The following is a 20,171-nucleotide window of genomic DNA, read 5'->3' as shown; positions in this document are numbered from 1 at the left end:
CAGTAGGCCTATAGTTGTGATGGCAGCCTCCTGCATGTTGAGAGAAAATGTGAGACAAAGGGGCAATGCAAGAACAACACAATGCAAACATATTTAGTGTCCATCAGCTCCATAGATAATGATAGCTGTCATAATTTGGAAATTGTCCCTATAAGCTTGATGGCCAGCATACCACTGGTTTCTGTCTTTGTTATTATCCCATGGCTATAATACATTGGGGTTAAATATGTAAAGAAAGGGTTTGGATAACAGTGGGATTACAGGCTAAAAATATGTTTTTCCTCTATACGTGACTTGACTAAGGTGTTTCCCATCAGACCATTGCAGCAGTGTGACAAAAGAAAGTTGTTGGCTTTTTTTTTTTTCAATAGAAAACAAGTTTATTTTCATGGAAAGTTAAATGTAACTGACAACATATTACACTCTGGCATTATTAAGAGACCTCTGTAGACCTTTGAGCTTCATTACATTAAATTAAACAGCACTGCCAACACAAACCTACAGTAGTTCCATTGTAATAACAAGATTTCTGACAGAAATTGGTGGTTCAAAACAAGTAAATAATAATTTCAAAAGTCAGTTAAGTTTTAGGTTTCAATTCAGTGGCAGATTAACAAGCTAAGTTCTAAGGTGACATGACAACTGCACATAAAAATAATGAAACAGTTTATCAGTGGGAGTTGCTCTTCGATGAGACGACATGCCCTGAAAAGCCACACGTGAAGGTGTTGTGTGTTATTTATGTAGAGGTAGACGATAATAAATAACCTTAGCAATGTCCTTGAATGGAATGGCTACAACTACAACTGCGTTTTTAAGACTGGCCACAGAAACGTCATAATTTAATACACTGAAGACAATGGGCAGCAGTACTGGTTGAAAGCACAGTAGAAATGAAAACTAACAACTCTACAGTATTGCAAGTAAGAAGCAAGGTAATAATACCTCAAAGGCAAAAGGGACACACTTCATCTTTATGGACAGATATGTTCATTATTACATGAGACAGAGATAAGCTATATTAGCTTGTCATATCCATCTCATGCTTGTCTGCAGAAAAGTATTGACAAACACTGAGAGTAGTGTTTAACATATCAAATGTTCCAAGTCCTGTGGTAATGTGTGTGTGGTAATAAAGAGGTGTGTAAAACATAAAAAAAACCTAACAAGGTCAGGTGATGACAACACTACGCTATGCCCTTATATTAAAATGTAATATGAAATATCTTCACATTTTTAAATCAAACTATCAACAATAACAACTCTATACTGGTGATATATGCTAAACTGGCAATGGTGAGTCAAACATGACATTTTAAACATAAGAACTGACTAAAAATAATGTGCAATCACAACAAGTATCTGTCTATGAGGCTAGCATCAAAGTGCAATATAAACATGTTCACTTATATCTCCCAACACCATCTTTTACCCTTTTTGTTAACTTCTTGAGCATTGTTACTACCAAATCTCTTTCATGTCACATAATGTGAAACTGTTTTGCAGTATTCTTGTTCAGATATGTTGGAATTCATAAGTGACAATTCAAAGTATAATGGGCTCAAAAGATGAAAACAAAATATTTACTTAACTGCATTTGAGGTGCTCGAGATTAAAAAACCACAAAGCACAGTGTAATGCACTGCAGGTAAAGCATTTTTTTCTCCAAATTAATACCTCACCCATAAACAGGGATAGCATATTTTCATACATGGATGTTATATCAAAATGTAAGCCATAGGGCCCTTGTAGATTTATATCTTTGTAAGGACAAACTGTTGCAATGAAGATTCATCCCCAATGCAAAAAGCTTGGCAGGCAAACTTTGAAGCATGAAGATCACATAAAACAACAAGCATTTCACAGAGTTCACAACCTTTGGCACATGAGTTTGGAACAGAAGGGAAAAAAATGAATATCAATCATGAGAATGAGTAACACCAACGGTTCTGAAATACAGAACTGCCCTTATATTAACAAGTGTCATCAGTTAACAGTAACATAGTCGTGTCTATGTGATGTTTCATGAAAATAATAGTGTGAACTGTGGACAAGAAGTGAAAACATGAGCATTACACTGTCATACAAGCATGGTGGTTATGCTCAGAATGTCAAAATGAACACTGCCTTGTGAGAAAATTCCTTTGTTTTCTGGAAGTACACATACATTTTGAGCTTATCATTATCACTTTTAAATCGCTATCTTTGATGTACACTGTTTCACATTGTGTGAATGTAAAACAATATTTGCAAGAGTAAGAGCAATTACAAGACATCTGGGACCCATACTATGGCCAAAATCTTCACCCACCAATCATCGTCAGCTTCTTTGTCCAGGTTCATCTCTGTTTAAACTCATGCATCTTGTTCCGCAATTTCTGTGTTACTTCCAAACAGGGTTACCAGTTGCTCCTCGTAGTTTGCGATATTTCTTTTCATGATATCCATGCAGGGGCCAAGCAATCTCTCAAATGCCTTGACATCCAACACTACAGAAGACGACGAAAAATGTGACACATTTAGGACATTAATGAATTTGTATTTAGAGCTCCCTTGTGTTAGGAATTGCATAAAATACACCAATTGTTTTAGCAAGCAACTGTATCTTTGATTATCTATAATAGTCAATATAGAGATCTATACAGTGGGGGGACTAAGTATTTGACCCCATGCTAAAGTTGACTAAAAAGAGGAATATAAAATCATCTTTTGACAATTGATCTTAAAGGAACACTTCACCGTTTTTTCATATTAAACTATGTTATTTCCTTAACTAAAACGAGTCTCTACATACCTCTCATGTTTCAATGCGTGCACTCACTGGCTCTGGCGCGAGGCGCTACTCTGATAGCACTTAGCTAGCACTTACAGTAGATAACACTTGGGAGCAATTCGACTCGGCGCAGTAATATCATCACTCTTGCACTTTCAGTTTCACTTTGGAATGAGGATATTACTGCACAGAGTCTAAGTGCTTCCAAGTGTTATTCCGCCACACAATATAGTTATCCCTCTTACCTGCTTAGAAATGCACCACGTTTTATTTTGTCTCACCATACTTAGTCGTGTGACTACTCGTGTAACTGTATTTTAATAGGGAAAACATGGAGGTGTTTGAATGAATGAACTGGGCTAGCTAAGTGCTATCGTCGTGCGCCAGAGCCATTGAGTGCACGCATTGAAACGTGAGCGGTATGTATCAGCTCGTCTTAGTTAAGGGAATAACATAGTTTAATATGAAAAAACGGTGAAGTGTTCCTTTGATGCCTTATCTAAAAAAATGAGTAAAGATCTGACCTTTAGGACACAAATTTTCTTTGTGATTGAAGAATGTATCATAACAGGCTAATAGGCTAACTGGTGTCCTTAAAGGTTGGATTTTTACTCATTTTTTTTATTTAGGCAGTAAGATCAATTGTCAAAAGATGATTTTATAAACCTCTTTTTAGTCAACATAGCATGGGGTCAAATACTTAGTACCCCCACTGTAGTTCTCCGACATCCCTTATATAAAAAGAGAGGGTAAAAGCAGAAGAAAGTAACATGCACTATACCTAAGCATTTAACATTCTCCATGGCGTATGCAGAAGCTGCTCGTGGCTTGTTTGTGACTAGAGCTAATTCTCCGAAGTACTGTCCCCTCGAGCAGGTGGCGATGTTCACTTCTTCCTCTTCTGTGTCCTTTTTTGTCTGGTGGGAGAAAGAGTGACCACAGAGCTATAAAAACAAGTTTAACATCTACAAAGATTAAAATATTGTGAAACATGCAATTTAGACTCCGGCCACTTTTCAGATTTAGAAGCATTTGATAGAAATTCTTTTCAGGGGTGGGACCACCTGTCCCTTAATGTGACAACTCTATATGACTCTAAATGTGTGTGTGTGTGTGTGTGTGTGTGTGTGTGTGTGTGTGTGTGTGTGTGTGCATGGATTAAAGTGAAAAAAACTCATCTGACTGAAATTTTTTTGTCCAAAAAAAAAAAAAAAAATTGACACACGCAAGTGAGGCAAATCAAAGGGCCTTAGCGCAGACCTACATAAAATAGGGCCATACAGACTAATTGTACCCTCCGTTTACAAGTAACACATTTTAAAGTAGGCCTAGCTATTCAATACTGCACACTGTTGCTTATTAAGAGTGCTCCGAGGGCCGGCCATAGCCCGTTGCCCCCCCCCCACCCCCCCACCCCCCCCCAAAAAAAAAAAAATAGGGGGTTGGGGGGAGTCACTGTCACCCCTGAGAAAATTTATTAAATACTGTTATGTAAATGCATAAATTCTGTGCATTTTCAATCAGAGATTAGGGCCAGCATTATGCCTAAAATGCATGCATGTCTCCAAAACATTCCTCACCAGACATGCATGAAAACAATTAAAACTCACAGCCATAGGTTAACCGTCAGATAGGCCTCTGTTATTGAAGATTTTGAATAATTGATTTGAAATGTAATATGCTAAAGAATTCTGATGTTTGCTGATGTCAGGATATAATTTGGTGTAACTTTACTTAGTGTGATTAGGTGACATGTTGTTTAATTAAAGGTGCATGTCGCTTTAAGACGTTTTAGTTGTTGGAGAACGTGATGCACGGCAGAAATGTTAGGAGTTTCACGGTATTTCTGACCGTGTTGGTCGTGTCAATTGTATGAGAACTGTGCTGTTTGTTACAATAAACATCCAAGAATATTAACTGGAAGACAATACGTTTTTATAAGAACACGCGTCAGTCATAGGACTCCTAATATAAAAGTTTCGTTTATTGGAAACGGACCTACGACTTTCTCTTTGAAGAAGACAAATTAGGCAAACTGTATAGACATAGCCTAAGCTACTGGATCCTTTTGAATTGTATAAATTAACCTTGTTGGCTTATTATAATTATTTTTAGAGAAATTAGCAGTTAAACTAAACAGTAGGATAGCCTAATAGTGGCGTGGCGCAGACACACACTTTTCCGTTGTCTGTCTCTGCGTTTCGGGCGCACCCGACTCTATTAATATTAATAATGACCGAAAGTAGGCTATAGCCATGTTCTTTTTGACTATTCATCTTTAAGCTCCCCAACACTGCCGACCTCTAAGTAGTCTAATTTGATGAGATCGGGGAACTAGCAAGTGCGGACAAGAAGTCATCGCAAACAACGCAGAACTTTGCGCAGCTAGTGCGTGGATGTCTGTCCTGAAGCTATTCTATAGCTTACTATTACAACTGGCGAAACTACTGTTTATTTTCATTTTACTTTTATGAAGAATAATTAGCCCAAATCATAGACTAATTAAACCGAAAAAACGACAGCTTTCCTGAACTTCTGCAACGCTTGTTTAACCTACAAAAGCCTAATAGGCTATGTTAAGCATGCGGCTCCAAAGTAGGCTATAAATCAAGACTGTTCTTTCATCTGTTTCAATTGGCCTTTTTCTCGTTTATTATTGTATCATTATGATGATGATGATGATGATGATGATGATGATGATGATTATTAGTAGCAGCAGCAGCCTAATAGTAGTAGCCTAGTAGTAGCCTAATGTTCATCAACGCAGTTGCACGACCGCATTTATTTATTTATTTATTTTGCGCACAACGAAGATTTTAACATAGGCAAAAACATAGGCCTATCACAAAACAGGGTTCAACAAGAGGTGTAACCATCACTGCAGCTTGCAAGGGAGGTCGCGCCGCATCCCCCCCCCCCAACGCAAATATTTTCTCCCCGGATCTGCATCAATCTCATGATTGACCTCTAGCGCCTCCAGTTGACGGAAATCCGTCATATGACGGAAAACTTTAATCCATGTGTGTGTGTGTGAGAGAGAGAGAGAGAGAGAGAGATAGAGATAGTTTTAATCTTCAACATCACATCATTAACCTGAAAGTAACCTTTAAATAAAAGAGAGAAATCAAAACATAAGATCTGTACAAGAAAACATCACATTTCTAATATGGCTACAACCAGTGTGTGGCCAAATGTAGGTCAATGTTTTACCTGAATTAACCTCTTGGCAAAATACAATTTGGTAAATGCTGGTAAGCCTGATATTTGGCCTGAAATTAACTAATATACAGTTTTATACATACTCGATAATAGTGAATAGATGTAATGAATAATGATTACACACACTGGTACTATTTCAGTGTGCTTCACAAATATTTGGTTGGTGCCAAACAGAAAAAATGCTTTTTGTCCTATTCTTTTCAAGATTTAATTCTCATTCTGTCAATATACGCACAGTTAGAGACTTTCAGACTTACCCTACTGTGCTTCATTGTGATTCTCACACGGCCAGATTCCACAATGTAGAAACTATCAGCCATATCACCCTACAAAATAATGTATCAGTTATAAGCCACAAGGTTTCCAATATTTACAATCCATCCATACGTCTGTTTTACTCATCGGAACACTAACACAAGCAAGCACCTATTCCTAAGCATGAAAAATGCTAGGAACACAATATTGATGATGTTCATAATGTTCACGAAGTGGAATTCAATTGATGGAGCTTCTAAAAGTTCCTGGGATGTCACTCAATGGTAAAATCAACACCACTTCATCATACCTGAGCAATGATCCGCTCTCCACTGCTGTAGACTTTAGTGGACAGAACGTCCACCACCTTCATCCTCTCTGATACCTGCCACAGACATCATCATTCATGACATACATGGCAGGCAAAAAACATAATATGTGAACAAAACAAACAAGACTTAAGGAAGAGACCAGCAGCCATACCTCCAGAGACGTGAGCAAAGGGAGAGTCTCAATGAAAGCTTCATACATTCTCCTCTTCTTGGCATTGTTCTTCACAATGATCCTTCTGAATGTTAACCGGTCCTGCAGAAATTATTAATCAATCACAGAATCAACATGGTAGTGATAAGATCCACGAGAGGGGGCTGTGTTATAAAGGAGTGATTGAAAGATTACACCACACTATAAAGGAGGCTACTCGGGAAGCAAAGATTAGTCAGAATTATATTACAGTACATTGAATTGTTCTCCAAATTCTATAAAATGACCAATGATTAGATGACACAACATAATAAAAAATCAAATCAAAATCCCTAACATGTCAAATTGCAATGTAGCTACATTTAACATTATCTACAACAGCGTTTCCCAAATCTTTTCTCTTGCGAAACACTGTTTATTATGAGAAAATCTCACAGCACACCGCCATAATATTATACATAGAAAAAATGCAACATAACAAGTTTGCTGCTGTTTATTGGCCCTGCTGCAAAAAAGCTAATGATGCATAACGTGATGAAGCTCTGCATGAACCCATAGCTCAAGAACTATTGTAGCCAACTGTCTGTCTGTTGCCCTGTTTTTTTATTTTTTATTTGGGGTGGGTCAGGTTCATGCTCAGGCAGTTTTGCCTTTCAGCTATTAGCATGACATAACAAGCAATTTTGCTACTTCTGAATGCATGCAGCTATGTTGTTGTTCCCTGTTTTGAGGTGTTGAGGTGTTTGATTGCCAGCTAGTTGGACGCGAGTATAACATTCCTTGACCAACATGAATGGTATCAAAAAAAGATGTCCAAATATGCAACACGGCAGATTGAATACAATCAGGTTTAGAACCAATCTTTTCCTCTGTGGCACACCTTCTCAGCCCTAACGGCACACAGTTTGGAAAACACCGATCTAAATATTGCAATTACTTTAGCTACTGCATATCATGGGTGAAATATGAACTGCGTTCATTTTAAGAGGAGAGGAATCTCATTGCTGTGACATGACGCATGCTAACTAAATTGTGTGGACAACTAAGGACAACACAGCCAGCAGGGCAGACGGCCTCACCATGCACCAGAGGGCTCCAGGCGACGTGGCGATGATGGTGGCTGCCCTTGGGGTGTTGTACATCAGAGCCAGCTCCCCGAAACTTCCACGGTTGTCATAGGAGCCCACTGTCCGCTCAGCGCTGTCCGCTCTCACTACGATGTCAAACGTCCCTCTGAGACAGGACACAAGACAACAGGGAAACAAATGAGTGAAATAACAGTTGAGTTTGCTTTGAATAAAGGACAGCCCATGAGTCTCAGACAACAGCATACTGCTTTACATCAGGTTTGTTTTGGTGTTACACAACGTGCACACAACACAACCACACACACCTACCTTTCGATGACGTAAAAGTTATCCCCGTCGTCATCTTGATCGATGATGTGTTCTCCTACTTCCACTCTCTTCTCAAACATGGCGTCCAGGACTTGGGACATCTGCTCCTGTAAGCGTGAGACAAAACCCAGGCATCAGCACTGAGACGACTGTTTATTTTCTCTCCCTACAGGGAAACCATGCAAGTCAAGCCCTGGCACGGCAACACTGCCATCAAACAAACAATGCACTGGGGAGCACGCAGACGGTTTTCACGGACGAACCCAAAATATGCAAACAAACCCATGGTTAATTAAGCACGATGTCTAGCGTGAAAGCAAAATATTCCAAAGGTTACACAGGTCACTGAGCCCTGGTCGTTAGCCGGCCTCCACTTCCCCCCCACCCCCCCCCCCCCTCGCCATCGCGCTCTACCTTTAATGCTCTTTCATCATGTCTGAATGTGTAAATAAATACGCATCGGGGGACGAGAGAGTCCTCCGGCCTCTAGCTGTGTTTGGGAGAACACTGGGTCACACATCACACTATGGACGAGCTCTCACCGGGTCGAGGTTTTTGAACAGCAGGATGTCTTTGCATGCCTCCTGCAGCCTCTGCCTCTGTTCGTCTGTTTTGGGGTGCGTGGTCTGGGAACAACACAAAGCATTTGGTAAAACATCTTGAAAACTCAGGAGGAAATTCTCTTGTTAACATATCGTGTGAGGATTTGAATTGTTTTAGCATGTTTTCTGATATTCATTTGCATGTAATACTCGCTGCCAAGAGAGAGAGCCCACCCTTGGTTCCTTGTCATCATCCTCCTCATCCGGATTGAAGGCCTCTGCACAGACTGAAGGATAGAAAATACAGGCTGTTGACTGTAATGCAATGACAGGGAAACTAAAGCCTTTTTATACAAACTAACACTGCTTCTCAGGTCTATATGGTGCAGTAGCACTGCGTTGCTACAATGCTCCACATCACACCAAAACTAAAATTGGGCCCGATTCATAAAAACCCTCACTGGGTTTAATATGCCCATTCAAAAAAAAACTTCCCTCTGCCACAGACCACCCATTAGTCCATAACAGAGAGTACAGTGGCCCCATGCTGCAGTCCCTGCTTAACATGCTGGCCTCATCTGCCCCCTCACTGTCACTCGGGCCGGAGCGGAGAGACATGAGCACGTTGCATCATCATCCACTAGTGCACAGGACAGGCTATGCAACGCAGCAACACTAGGGATCACCAGTCCCACAAACAGATGGGAGACGACCTAGTTGTCCTCTCCAGAGTTGTGTGGCTCTGCAATTTTGCTGACTGGTTAACTCTTGCAAGTGGACCCATATCTGAACATTCTGATTCATCAATATTTCTGAGACAAAGGACACTCTTTTGCTTCTGTTAGAAAAAAGATCTGTCATACTATCACTACATGCCTATGGAATCTACAATTCTTTACAGTAAGGATTGTCCACTTACAGTATGAACTGTGTCAAAAACAACAACAACAATAAAAAAGAGATATTACAGCATATAATAACACAGCGGGATAGTCAATGTTGTGCATGTTTGCCACAATATAGGTCTTTTCCTATACTAAACAATGGACAGATTTCAAAAGCCTCTGACATGATGCCCGGTAACCATTATTTTGACTTACGCTACACAAAGCATGATGTTACAAAGATGCAATAAATTAATTAATCACTGAAATAACATTTTGAACTTATTGTACACACATGTTGATTAAACATGCCAATGTGTCTGCCAGTGTGTTTATATTTCTGTCTACAACTTGTTTTACATGTTTTACAGAGCAGGAAACATTACAATCAATTCGCCTTTCACTCCATTAACTGAACGCTTCATAGTCATTTGCCAATTTGTCATTTGTACATTTCCCAAACACTTTCCTCATGTGTAAAAACTATTGCTACACACAAAAATCAGTATCCATTCAGCAAGTTACAGCTATCACTTGATATCATTATCTTAAAAGCACAACACATGGTCTGAAAACCTTCTTTTCTGTTTGAACATGGGAATGCATTGTATCAAAAAGTATGATTGAAGGAAACCAATATAGCTAAAAGCAAGCAAGTCAAATACTAAGTATGCAGAAGAAACCTGGGAATGCTTCTTCTTAAAGGTACTGCAGAGGTTTACACAGTTAGAAACCACTGTAATATAAATTAACTTTCTCTAATATCAGCTTAATATACTGTTCATTCTAAAGCCCCATAATTAAAAGTGATTACAGATCTTAAGATAGTTCCAATAATTCTAAATAATTACAGAACTTAAAATAGTGATGGTTTTAAAAATAACACATGCAATTATCCGAGATACTAGTCCTACTGGTTAGAGTCTGATGTAAGCAATTGGAATGGGATGTGGTTAAGTTGACATAACCTATTATACTGCCGTGAAGAATTAAACTTCTAGCTACTGTTGAAATGCTATTATTTTTATTTCAGACAGACACTGAGATGTTGCACACTTAGTCTAAAATAACAATAACAACTCGATAGTCATAGAGGGTCACTGTCCACCCACACAAGGGCTGTCATCTAGAGGCTATGAGGATGACTGACAGAGTGACAGTGAACACCAGTGGGGACATTTGAATATGTCCTTTAAACCTGTCCTTACCTGACACTATGGATTTCACTGATATCAATTACTCCAAAAATCTGAAAAATGTCTGACAAGTTACTGTCAAACTTGATCAAATTTGTAATGTCCTTTTAGCAGTTTCCTTTAAAATATATATTTTTTAGTGGCTGCTGGTGTTAATAAAAATAACATGTTTAACACTTAATTACAGTATATCTTTTTTAACTAACCTATTATTACCACTATAATACAAACTGAAAATAAATAAAATAAAAAAATAACTTCAACCATGCAAATGCATTAATGTTAAATAATATAGATACTAATTCATTTCACAGTATCTGAACAGGGTTAAGAAGTCCAGAGGGACTACCTGCACTGTTTTTCATAATACGGAAACAAATGTGCGATCATTTTTACGTTCACAATGAATGACAGTGCCCACTCAAACACCTGTAAGCTTACTTTTTACAAATAAGAAAAAAACTTTTTACAAATAAGGGGCCATACTCAGACAATGAGAAGAAAGGGTGCAGCATTCTAGCCTGGAGACCAGACTCTCTTCTTGGCAGAGAGTCTGGCCTAGATCCATTGGCAAATGTTTATTTCCTGGTTTTAGTGGACGCTTGTCTGAAGCCTGAATTCATTGGAGTTCAATCACTAACGTTTGGTAATGACATACAGTATGATCATCATCACCATGGGGGAAACAACGATAACGTTAGGCTTGAAACTTCCCTCTGTTCGCTGAGTTTGCTTGCCGGAGTAAACAAAGCTGAATCAAGCTTTACCAGACGGAGTATGAAGAGAAATGTAAATGAGAGGAAGTACTGTACGTAGTCAGGCGGGGGCCAGGCTGGCAGCATTCAGTAAAATGGCTCAAATCTGTCAATTCAATAATTAGGTTACGTTGATATGATTAGGTATACAATGACTGATGAAAGGAAATGTTACCCTTTTTCCTGCAACAACACATTGTCTTACACATTTATGAAAGCGCAGATATAAGTGCTTTTTGGGAACCCTCGAGCAGTCAGTTTTCGTAACTGTGTGCCTTGCATATCGATGGCGTCGAAATCAGTTTGTGCTACGTTGAAATGCCCTTGAGTTCTCACGGATGACACCCGTTCTTCCACTATCACTACCATTGCTAAAGATGGCAGCAGCAGTAGCTGCACTGTCTCAGGCAACTCCCTTTCTGTATAAAGATTAGGGGCCCCAGCCCAACAAGTACTCTGTTTGATGCCATCCCACAGCAGCCAGCATGAATGTGCTCCCAGGCTTTGCAAAGGTAAGCGGTTTTGCTGAATATTCAGTAACGGGTCAGGATTATGGTGATTCATTTTTTTTATGAGCGAACGGAAGTGTAATCAAAGGAGAGGATGAGAGTGAAGACAGTCTGTGGCTAATCTGATTTACAGTTCAAATGAACAGAGCTTCCTCTGTCCTTCTGTGAAGGGAGAAAATAAGACTTCCCACTAATAATGACTTTTATGTGATGAAATGATGATTTCAAGTCTATTCACACACACTGCACAGAGTTGTGTTATGTACAATAAGAAATACTGCAGGATGATTCAAATCGAATGAGTATGTCAGCCAAAAATTTGGTTCAGAGTGTTGGACCCCTGTTACCCCTGTCTCCCAATAAACTTACTTATTAACTGTGTAACTGTGTAAATCCTGCACATTTCATCCCGACACATTTCTCACTATATCCTCTGCTTTGTCAGTAGAATTGGGAACAAATGTTTGTTTACTGAATAGACAAGCAGCAGGTCATATCACAACAGCAAACAGCAAATTATAAAGGTCTAACATTAAGAAGTAGAATTTGAAAAACAACAGAAATAAAACTGAACAAGCATCATAGATGTCTTAAGCAGTTTCTTTACTTGGTGTAAGTAGCTCTTGGGTACACTATTGAGAAACAATGACTACCCCAACAGGCAATATCCTGAAAGACTGTAATAGTCCTCCAGCAAATTATGTTGATCTCAGTATTATGGGAATGGGTGTGGCAGGACATTCCTAAGAGGCTGGCTGGCATCATCATGGAGGAAAACTAAAATTGCATATGCATCATACATTGTTCTTTGTTAAATCTAAGGTGCATTACCATCACTTGAATAAATAAAGCATAGCTGGTGTTGTCTCTTCCATTATTTAAAGATGTCAACTTTTAACTGCCAACTCGGTCTCATAAGACTTTTCCCCGCAGTGTTTAGCCTCCATTTAATCACATGAGTAGTTACAACTAAATAAATGCAGCCACTTAAGGGCAAACATGTCCTCAGACCCATTACATGGTCATCCAACCTTTCCCCAAAGCAGTTCCTTCAGTTCCTAGGATGCCTCCACGTCTAATTCTGTTCCCAAGTCTCAAACGTTGCATCTGCGTCGCATTATGTTGCACATTCTTCTTCACTCACAACTTGGTAATCCATCCCAAAGTTGGCAAAAAAAATTAGGCTCCATAAGATTGTTTTGTTTTTTTGTGTATTATTTGTAATTTGTTTGTGCTTTTGTGTTACACCCCCAAAAAATGGCATATAAAATATTTAGCACTTCAAATCCAGTGTAGTGATGGCATAATGTAAAAGGGTATGATCTAACATTAGCAAGCAAAAACAAAACAAAACATGCAAAGGCTTTGCAAATACAGACAACACCACAGAGTTTTGTCACTTTTTCACAAGTACACAAGATTCATATCTTGGAGCACATAGCTATGTATTGCATACACTAGACAGTAAGTAGAATTGAGAGGTATGTCTTCATGATATGACAATATACCATGAACATGATTTTCAGGAACATACAGTATCTAAGCTTCACAGCTAGAAAACAAAGCCTACCTCGGGAAGCATAAAATGTTGTGTAACGCTGATACAAACACCTTTCCCATGACATAACCACAGCCCTTCCAAGCCTGGCTCACCAACCACCAACTATATCGTAGTTATCCAAGCAGCACACCAAGTTACCACCAGTCACAACCCTTCTATGTGGTGGTAACTGGGCAAATATGGCTAGCATAAATGGTGAACACAGCTAAGCCTACAACTGATTCACTTTTGCTGATGTAAATGTCTCAATTTAGTTAGTCGAGTACATTCTATTATTGACTATTCTTATAATAGAATAATATAATTAAATTTTCAAATCTTTTTTCCCGTGGATTCACATTTCATGGTTGGCTTTTTCCTACCTACCATAGGTTTTCCATGCCAACTAACCATCCTCTTTCCAAACCTGGCACTTTCAACTTTCGCTGACTACATTCACATACAGTAGGCTCCTGCTTCACACACTGCTTTGTTTCTGACCTCACGGGTATGCTCATGGTCATACACGTACATGTATGCACACATGGAACATAGGCAGAACAAATCAACACACAGACACACACACATTCTTCCCGGGGTGCATCAGATAAAGTATGCATATTTGCACACACATACATGTATGGTGTGTTCTGCTTTTGAGAATTTTGTAAATAAATGCATTTCATTATGTGTGTTGTTTCTATTTAATACATAGCACACAAGCCAATCAGAAAGCAGTCAGGACTGGTTGAGGATATGATAAAGAGGTCCTGCTTTCATTTGAAATCCAATGAACAAGAAGCAGCTGCTAAAGAGGGCAAGACTACCTATCACAATACTCAAACTAGTAATGAAACGTCATTCACCATCCACCTTGCCCAATTTTAATCCAAAAAGATAGCATAAAATGCAACGTGTCCTGACTTAAACAGGCTACTACAGATGCTTTCCTGCTCACACTCCAGTATTGTTTGACTAACCTAATAACTAATAATGTGAAATGTTCTGTCAAAAAAAAAACAATAATTCACAGAGATATATTCAAAACATATGCGCCAAATGATAACAATGATCTTCTTTTGTGCCTTTTAAGACGTGCACTTCCTGATTTCCCACTTAATACCACCTCATAAATGCAAGTTTATATAGTCCCAAATTGAAAGAATACTTTACACAGGCAACAAGATGACAAAAAATGAAAACAAATATGCCTTAAGGCTTAAAGTCTCACCTGAAGCTCTTCTTGTAAACCTGTTGATCACTGGTGCTGCAAATACAGAGAGTGAGAGAAATGAGCCATGAAAAGGAATTCAAAGAGCCTAGAATGCGTGTTCTTTGTGACAATTTTTGTAAACATATATCAGTAACAATTCTGTTGATCACCCTATGGATAAAGAGTTTTAATGTTTGCACAAGTCACAGACAACTTCTTGCAATATCTGTAGTATGTATGCATTTGGGTGATGGATAGCAATCCACAACTGCCATGTAGGGAGAGAGGAAAAGACCTGTGAACTTGTGCGCCAAATGCTGGTTTGACAGTTCAATAGTACTAAATGTTTGGTTGATTGGTCAGTCAGACCATCAAAGATTGTTCATAAAAGCACCAAATGGTCACTATAAGGCAGGTTCCCTCAGCAAGCGGACATTCCCAACTGTCTTTGCAGAAAACAGTTGCCTGACCGTGCTATGCCAGGTAGTTTCCTTTGGGTACAAAGCTGACACAGAAATGGAAACTAAATTCACAGAGGTAACTCCCTGTTGAACAGTGCAGTAATGCTATTTTTATATCAAGCAGAGATTCTAACATAATTGTCTGCACACATACATGATTTGATCCAGTGCAGAAATGATAGTGAATGCACTGACTGTGTGAATACAGACTATAACCTGCTGGACAGAATACAAGACCTGATTGCCAGAATATAACATCTGCTGCTGGCCAAGTCAGTTATTAGACAGAGGCATACTAGACAACAGTTATCATAAGCCTTGCAGCATTCCTGAATATTGGCTATTTCATGATTCACTGTGGGCTGATACCAATTTGAATAATCATGATGAAACACTCCACAGTCCTTTTAAGTTGATATGCTTTTTTCTGAATTACAATGTGAATAATTCGAAGGACAAACACACATCTGATGTAATAAGGCACTCAGCACTGAGACAATGCCCCTCTGCATGAAACATACATGAGCCTGGTAGCTATGATGTGCTCGCCAGATACGGTAGCTCCAAACATGTGCAAATGCAAACGCTATCTTAGAAATGGTCAGGCCTATAGAAATTGCATACTGCTAAAGCCCAATGTGGTGTCCTGTCATTCAATTTAAAATATCTAATTGTCAAGGAGGCAAAGCCTAAGTCAGGCCTGCTGTTCATGGCTGAATGGCAGCATCAAAATCATTTGCAGATATTAACAGTCGTCGGAGCCTAAATATGACAGTCCAGTCTGGTAGTGTAAATGTAAGGTTAACATCGCAGCCATATTTGTCCTGCTGTTTCCGATCTCTGGTTATAGCATTGTACACTGCCTATTTTTCTACAGTAAAATGAAGAAGTAGTCTGATGAAAGGATGCGGTTGAAGGTGGAAGGAGGAAATGACATGCTCTACAGATGTAATGTTAGCCGTGGGGGTTTTGCTACTGCCACTGTCAGTCACCTTGTTCACAATGAGCCATATGGAATTCAAATGCTTGGTACGGTCACATATGATGCAAATCAGAGAAAGCAGGATTAGCCCGAAAATACAGCAATTACTGCTGGTATAGTATTACATTTACGAATTAATCCGCTTAGAGAATCAAATTCAGTTAGGTCAAAAACAGGGCCTAAGCCTGTATCTATGCATGGTGCATACTGAAGGAGGCTATGATACATCGGGCTGCGGTGACCATCGATGATTAATGCTCTCGCTCACGAAGACAGTGCCAAGACCCAAGTCTAGGCCAAACAATGTTCTTTTAGAACAACAAATGCTGGCTTCGTGCCCACCTTGTATTATTGGCATAAATGCTTGTATTTCATGGCACCGCGCACATGCAAGGGTTAGACAGGCGAAGCACAATATTGAGGAATCAGTCGGTTGCAGTGATCTTGAATGGACCTGGCACATATCAATTTTGAGGACCCAGCTTCAGAGGTCTATGCATGATAGCCAACGATAGTCATAGTATGAATCGTGGGGTATTTGTTACCTACGAATTCCTCGTCGTCATCCTCCTCTTCCTCTCCATTTTCCGAATCGATTTGCATGGCTTCTTCGATAAAGTTGACTGCTTTCCCAGATCTTGAGGCCGAATTTTGGTCATTGTCAAACGCGGCCCCCTTGGTTTCACTCTCCTTCAGTTGCGTGAAATACTGCAAGGCAAACTCTAGTAAGTCCCTTGGCTGATTCCTTAACACTTCCACGGTAAAGCTCTGCAACAGCTCCGTCAGTCCTTCTGGGATTTCTATACTCATTCCTGATGTGAGTCCAGAGAAATCCGAGTGAAATACAGTGTCGGTGTCAAATGTAATATTGTCTCGATTATCCTCACGACAAGAGTAGAGAACGTAATTTACGACGAAATGGAATCAGAACACAAAAATATATGCGGCGGAATTTTCATCATTGCCATGCAGCTAGTCCCATTTGCTCAGCGATATCCCGCAATTTGCTAAAATGAAAATGGCAGTGAATTCAGTAGCTAGCATCTTTTGCTGCTGGCTACAGGAAACCCACGCATGTGACCTGCGAAACCATGGCAACCACCCATCCAGGGATTGCGTATGCAATCCGCAGCAATGGTAGAAGCCGCTGCTGCAAAAAAATATTCTATACGAGTCAATGTAGCAAGTTAAATGCACAGGGAGGGTGATTCTACATGGGAACGCTACGTGCTGCCAGACATCATATCATCATGCTGTGAGTGCATTGGCTACTGAGCAGCTATTCTTTCTTTGAGTGGATAGCAAAGATGAACAAATGAGCATGCATTTTAGGCCTATCGCATCTCCCAGTGCTCTTGACGTTTCTCTAATCTGCTCAATTTCAGATGTCACCTAGCCTATTACATTTTGCTCGATTTTTGCACAGTAATAATAATACACAAATGATAGGCCTATGGAATTTATTTAACCAACAATATAATTCAAGTTATAGCCTAGCCCTAGGATATGAAGAGTCTTCTCTGATTGGTCCTTCAGTAATTGCTTGACAGACAGCATATTCTAGGAGGCTATATTGGTCTAAAAGTAAACTTCAGACAAAAAAACTCTTTGAACCCAGATGAGTGGATAGACCTAGGCTATATGAAATGGACAACAGTTGGCATTTTTTAAATCAACTAACAACACCAAGTAGCCTGTTTGATTGTAGGCTATCATATCTCCATGACTGAAAACACATTATTACATTATAATAATGCTATAATTCATTATGCATGGACACTTTCAGTCATATAGTTTAGAGACAAATGGAGGCATCTTGCAACTGTTGAACTTTCGGGATATAAATGCATTAGACCCAAAAGCAGAGCTGTTAACAGCACTGCATGAGTGTGTTGTTTTGTGTGTGTTCTCTTACCAAGTAGGCTATTCACCAAGTCACTGTTTAGCAAATCACAAGTAAGTCCCAAGTCTTTAAATCTAGAGGCTACCAAGTCTTAGCAGGCAAGTCCAAGTCAAGTCCCACGTAAAGAGAGAAGGGCAAGTCGAGTCCCAAGTCCAAATCACATCAAAGCCAAGTCGAGTCCAAGTCCAAGTCCCAATCTTTTTCAAGTCCTGAACAAGTCATCATTTAATCTTCACTTAAAATGTACATTTATAAATACAGATGAAATTATGTTCAATGTTTCTGTCTTGAAATCTTTTTTACACATGCGTCCAGAGACCTTCAAAGTATTGTGTGTTGTCTCAGAGAAGAAGTGAGAGTGAATGGTCGGTTTGAACTGTATAAGTAGCCTACGGAATGCCTGTGTGGATGCCTGAAAGCAGTGCTTGAGTGGATGCCAGTTACAGTATGACAGGGCAAAACCGAAACAGAATGATCTGATTAAGGTCATTACCAAACTTTTCTCAATTGATGCTATAGTGCTTTTTCGTGTGGAATCCATTTCTGCTTGGGACATTTTTATACCATGCACAGTTAATAATATAATACGATAATTAGCATATTATTTGAATACATTAGCTAAATGCATAATAAAGAGATGTATTGATAATATGGCTGTAAGTAGATAAGTTAATGGCTTTAGGACCAAGTAATGTTAAAAATCATATAAGAAATGATCATACAAGTATGTTTTTAGATGGGATATTGCAGTTACATTATGCAAATTAGCTTTTTTGTTCATGTGCAACTTCACCTTTACAACATCATGACAAAGCAATGGATGTTTTACTTAGTTATACACTCTGTGCATCATTTTGTGAGGGCCAATTTGCATACAGATATAATTTTATTCACTAATTTGCATGCAGAAATGGGTCTGTGAAGAAATATTGTTCTCGTGTTCATTCTGTGTTGTAACTGATGTAACAACTGTTGTAACTTCCCTTGCAGTTGTCCACATGTATTTAGTAATAGTAAATATCATAGAAATAGTGTACAGTAATAGTAAATGTCTATTTTTTTTATATATCAAGCATTAATGAGCTATTTTGCATATTTCAGAAATTAAGGGTATGGCTAAGTTTGGGTGACATTTTATGATATATATATATATATATACACACAAGTAAATGTACATAAATAATGCATAACAAAAATGCCACTACGAAATGTGCTATTCTTTCTGTAATTAATTAGTCGGAATTAACGTTATTTTGACAGCCCTAATTAATAGACGTTATTGTATCTACATTTTCGGCCGTGATTGGCTAAATGACAACAACAAACTAGAATTTGCAAATCCGAGGAACTGCAAGAGTTTGATCAGGTGCAGATCACCATAAGGATCACAACAGTACCTCATTTATGAAAATCGGACACACGGATCAAAAGTTATCCGCACTATGAACAATAGTGGGATTGCTGGATCATGGCTTTGCCACGCTGTGGGCTTGCTGGATCAATCCCACTAAAAATTATACTCTAGGCAGGCACGCCACCCAGAGCAGAGAAAGATGACGTTGCTGGTCCAGATTGACCACTGTAGTGCAGGGAAAAAATAGCCTATAGGCCTACGAACATTAGGATATAGGCAAAGATCCTCTTGACCATCTCTAATGTAGGCTAGCCACTAGTCAGGTGGCAAAATAGGACCATATCTTATAGCCATGATTTATTTAGCCTATGCAGACCGATGGACAGCTCTCAGCTTAATTCTTTTCCTCGAAAGTGAATGCGTCTCTGGGGTGTCTGGTCCAAGATCAAGTGAAAGAGGCAAAGGCTGAGTCAAGTCTCGAGTGAATTCAAGTCCAAGTCAAGCCGAATTTTATCCAGTTGGGTCTGAAGTCGTTAAACTCATGACCTGAGTCCAAATCGTAACTAGAGTCCACATGTCTGCTGCAAACCCTATTGGAGCTAAACACATCTCCCAATCAACTATGAGACATTTCATGTTTCAAATGGATGCACATCCTCCTCAGAGTTTCACAACTTTTCAGCCTTATTTCAGCCATAAACATTT

At 39.1% G+C, this 20,171-nt stretch overlaps 1 protein-coding gene across 1 annotated transcript; it reads right to left on the bottom strand.

Moving 5' to 3' along the window:
• Positions 1-362: 362 nt before the first annotated feature.
• On the bottom strand, positions 363-17,270 carry LOC134094280 (cAMP-dependent protein kinase type II-beta regulatory subunit). Its single transcript, XM_062547754.1, has 11 exons — positions 16,755-17,270; positions 14,785-14,820; positions 8,904-8,956; positions 8,670-8,753; positions 8,128-8,234; positions 7,810-7,963; positions 6,731-6,832; positions 6,558-6,632; positions 6,250-6,318; positions 3,555-3,690; positions 363-2,489 (listed from the first exon to the last, which is right to left on the bottom strand). The coding sequence occupies exons 1-11, from the start codon at positions 17,017-17,019 to the stop codon at positions 2,356-2,358; spliced, it is 1,215 nt and encodes a 404-aa protein (XP_062403738.1). The 5' UTR covers positions 17,020-17,270; the 3' UTR covers positions 363-2,355.
• Between the last annotated feature and the right edge of the window lie 2,901 nt (positions 17,271-20,171).

Source organism: Sardina pilchardus, chromosome 10, assembly GCF_963854185.1.
Source record: "Sardina pilchardus chromosome 10, fSarPil1.1, whole genome shotgun sequence".
NCBI classification, from domain to species: Eukaryota; Metazoa; Chordata; class Actinopteri; order Clupeiformes; family Clupeidae; genus Sardina; species Sardina pilchardus.
The sequence above is the reverse complement of the archived record's forward strand: the minus strand, read 5'-3'. Positions and strand labels throughout refer to the sequence as shown.

What these genes read in the sequence shown, in the direction of transcription:
- LOC134094280 (XM_062547754.1), bottom strand. Translation starts at nt 17,019, where the DNA reads ATGAGTATAGAAATCCCAGAAGGACTGACGGAGCTGTTGCAGAGCTTT. An exon ending in TGTTCAAAAACCTCGACCCG is followed by an intron (nt 8,235 to 8,669) that starts GTGAGAGCTCGT and finishes TCACGCTTACAG; the next exon opens with GAGCAGATGTCCCAAGTCCT. An exon ending in GAGAGCGGATCATTGCTCAG is followed by an intron (nt 6,319 to 6,557) that starts GTATGATGAAGT and finishes ATTATTTTGTAG; the next exon opens with GGTGATATGGCTGATAGTTT.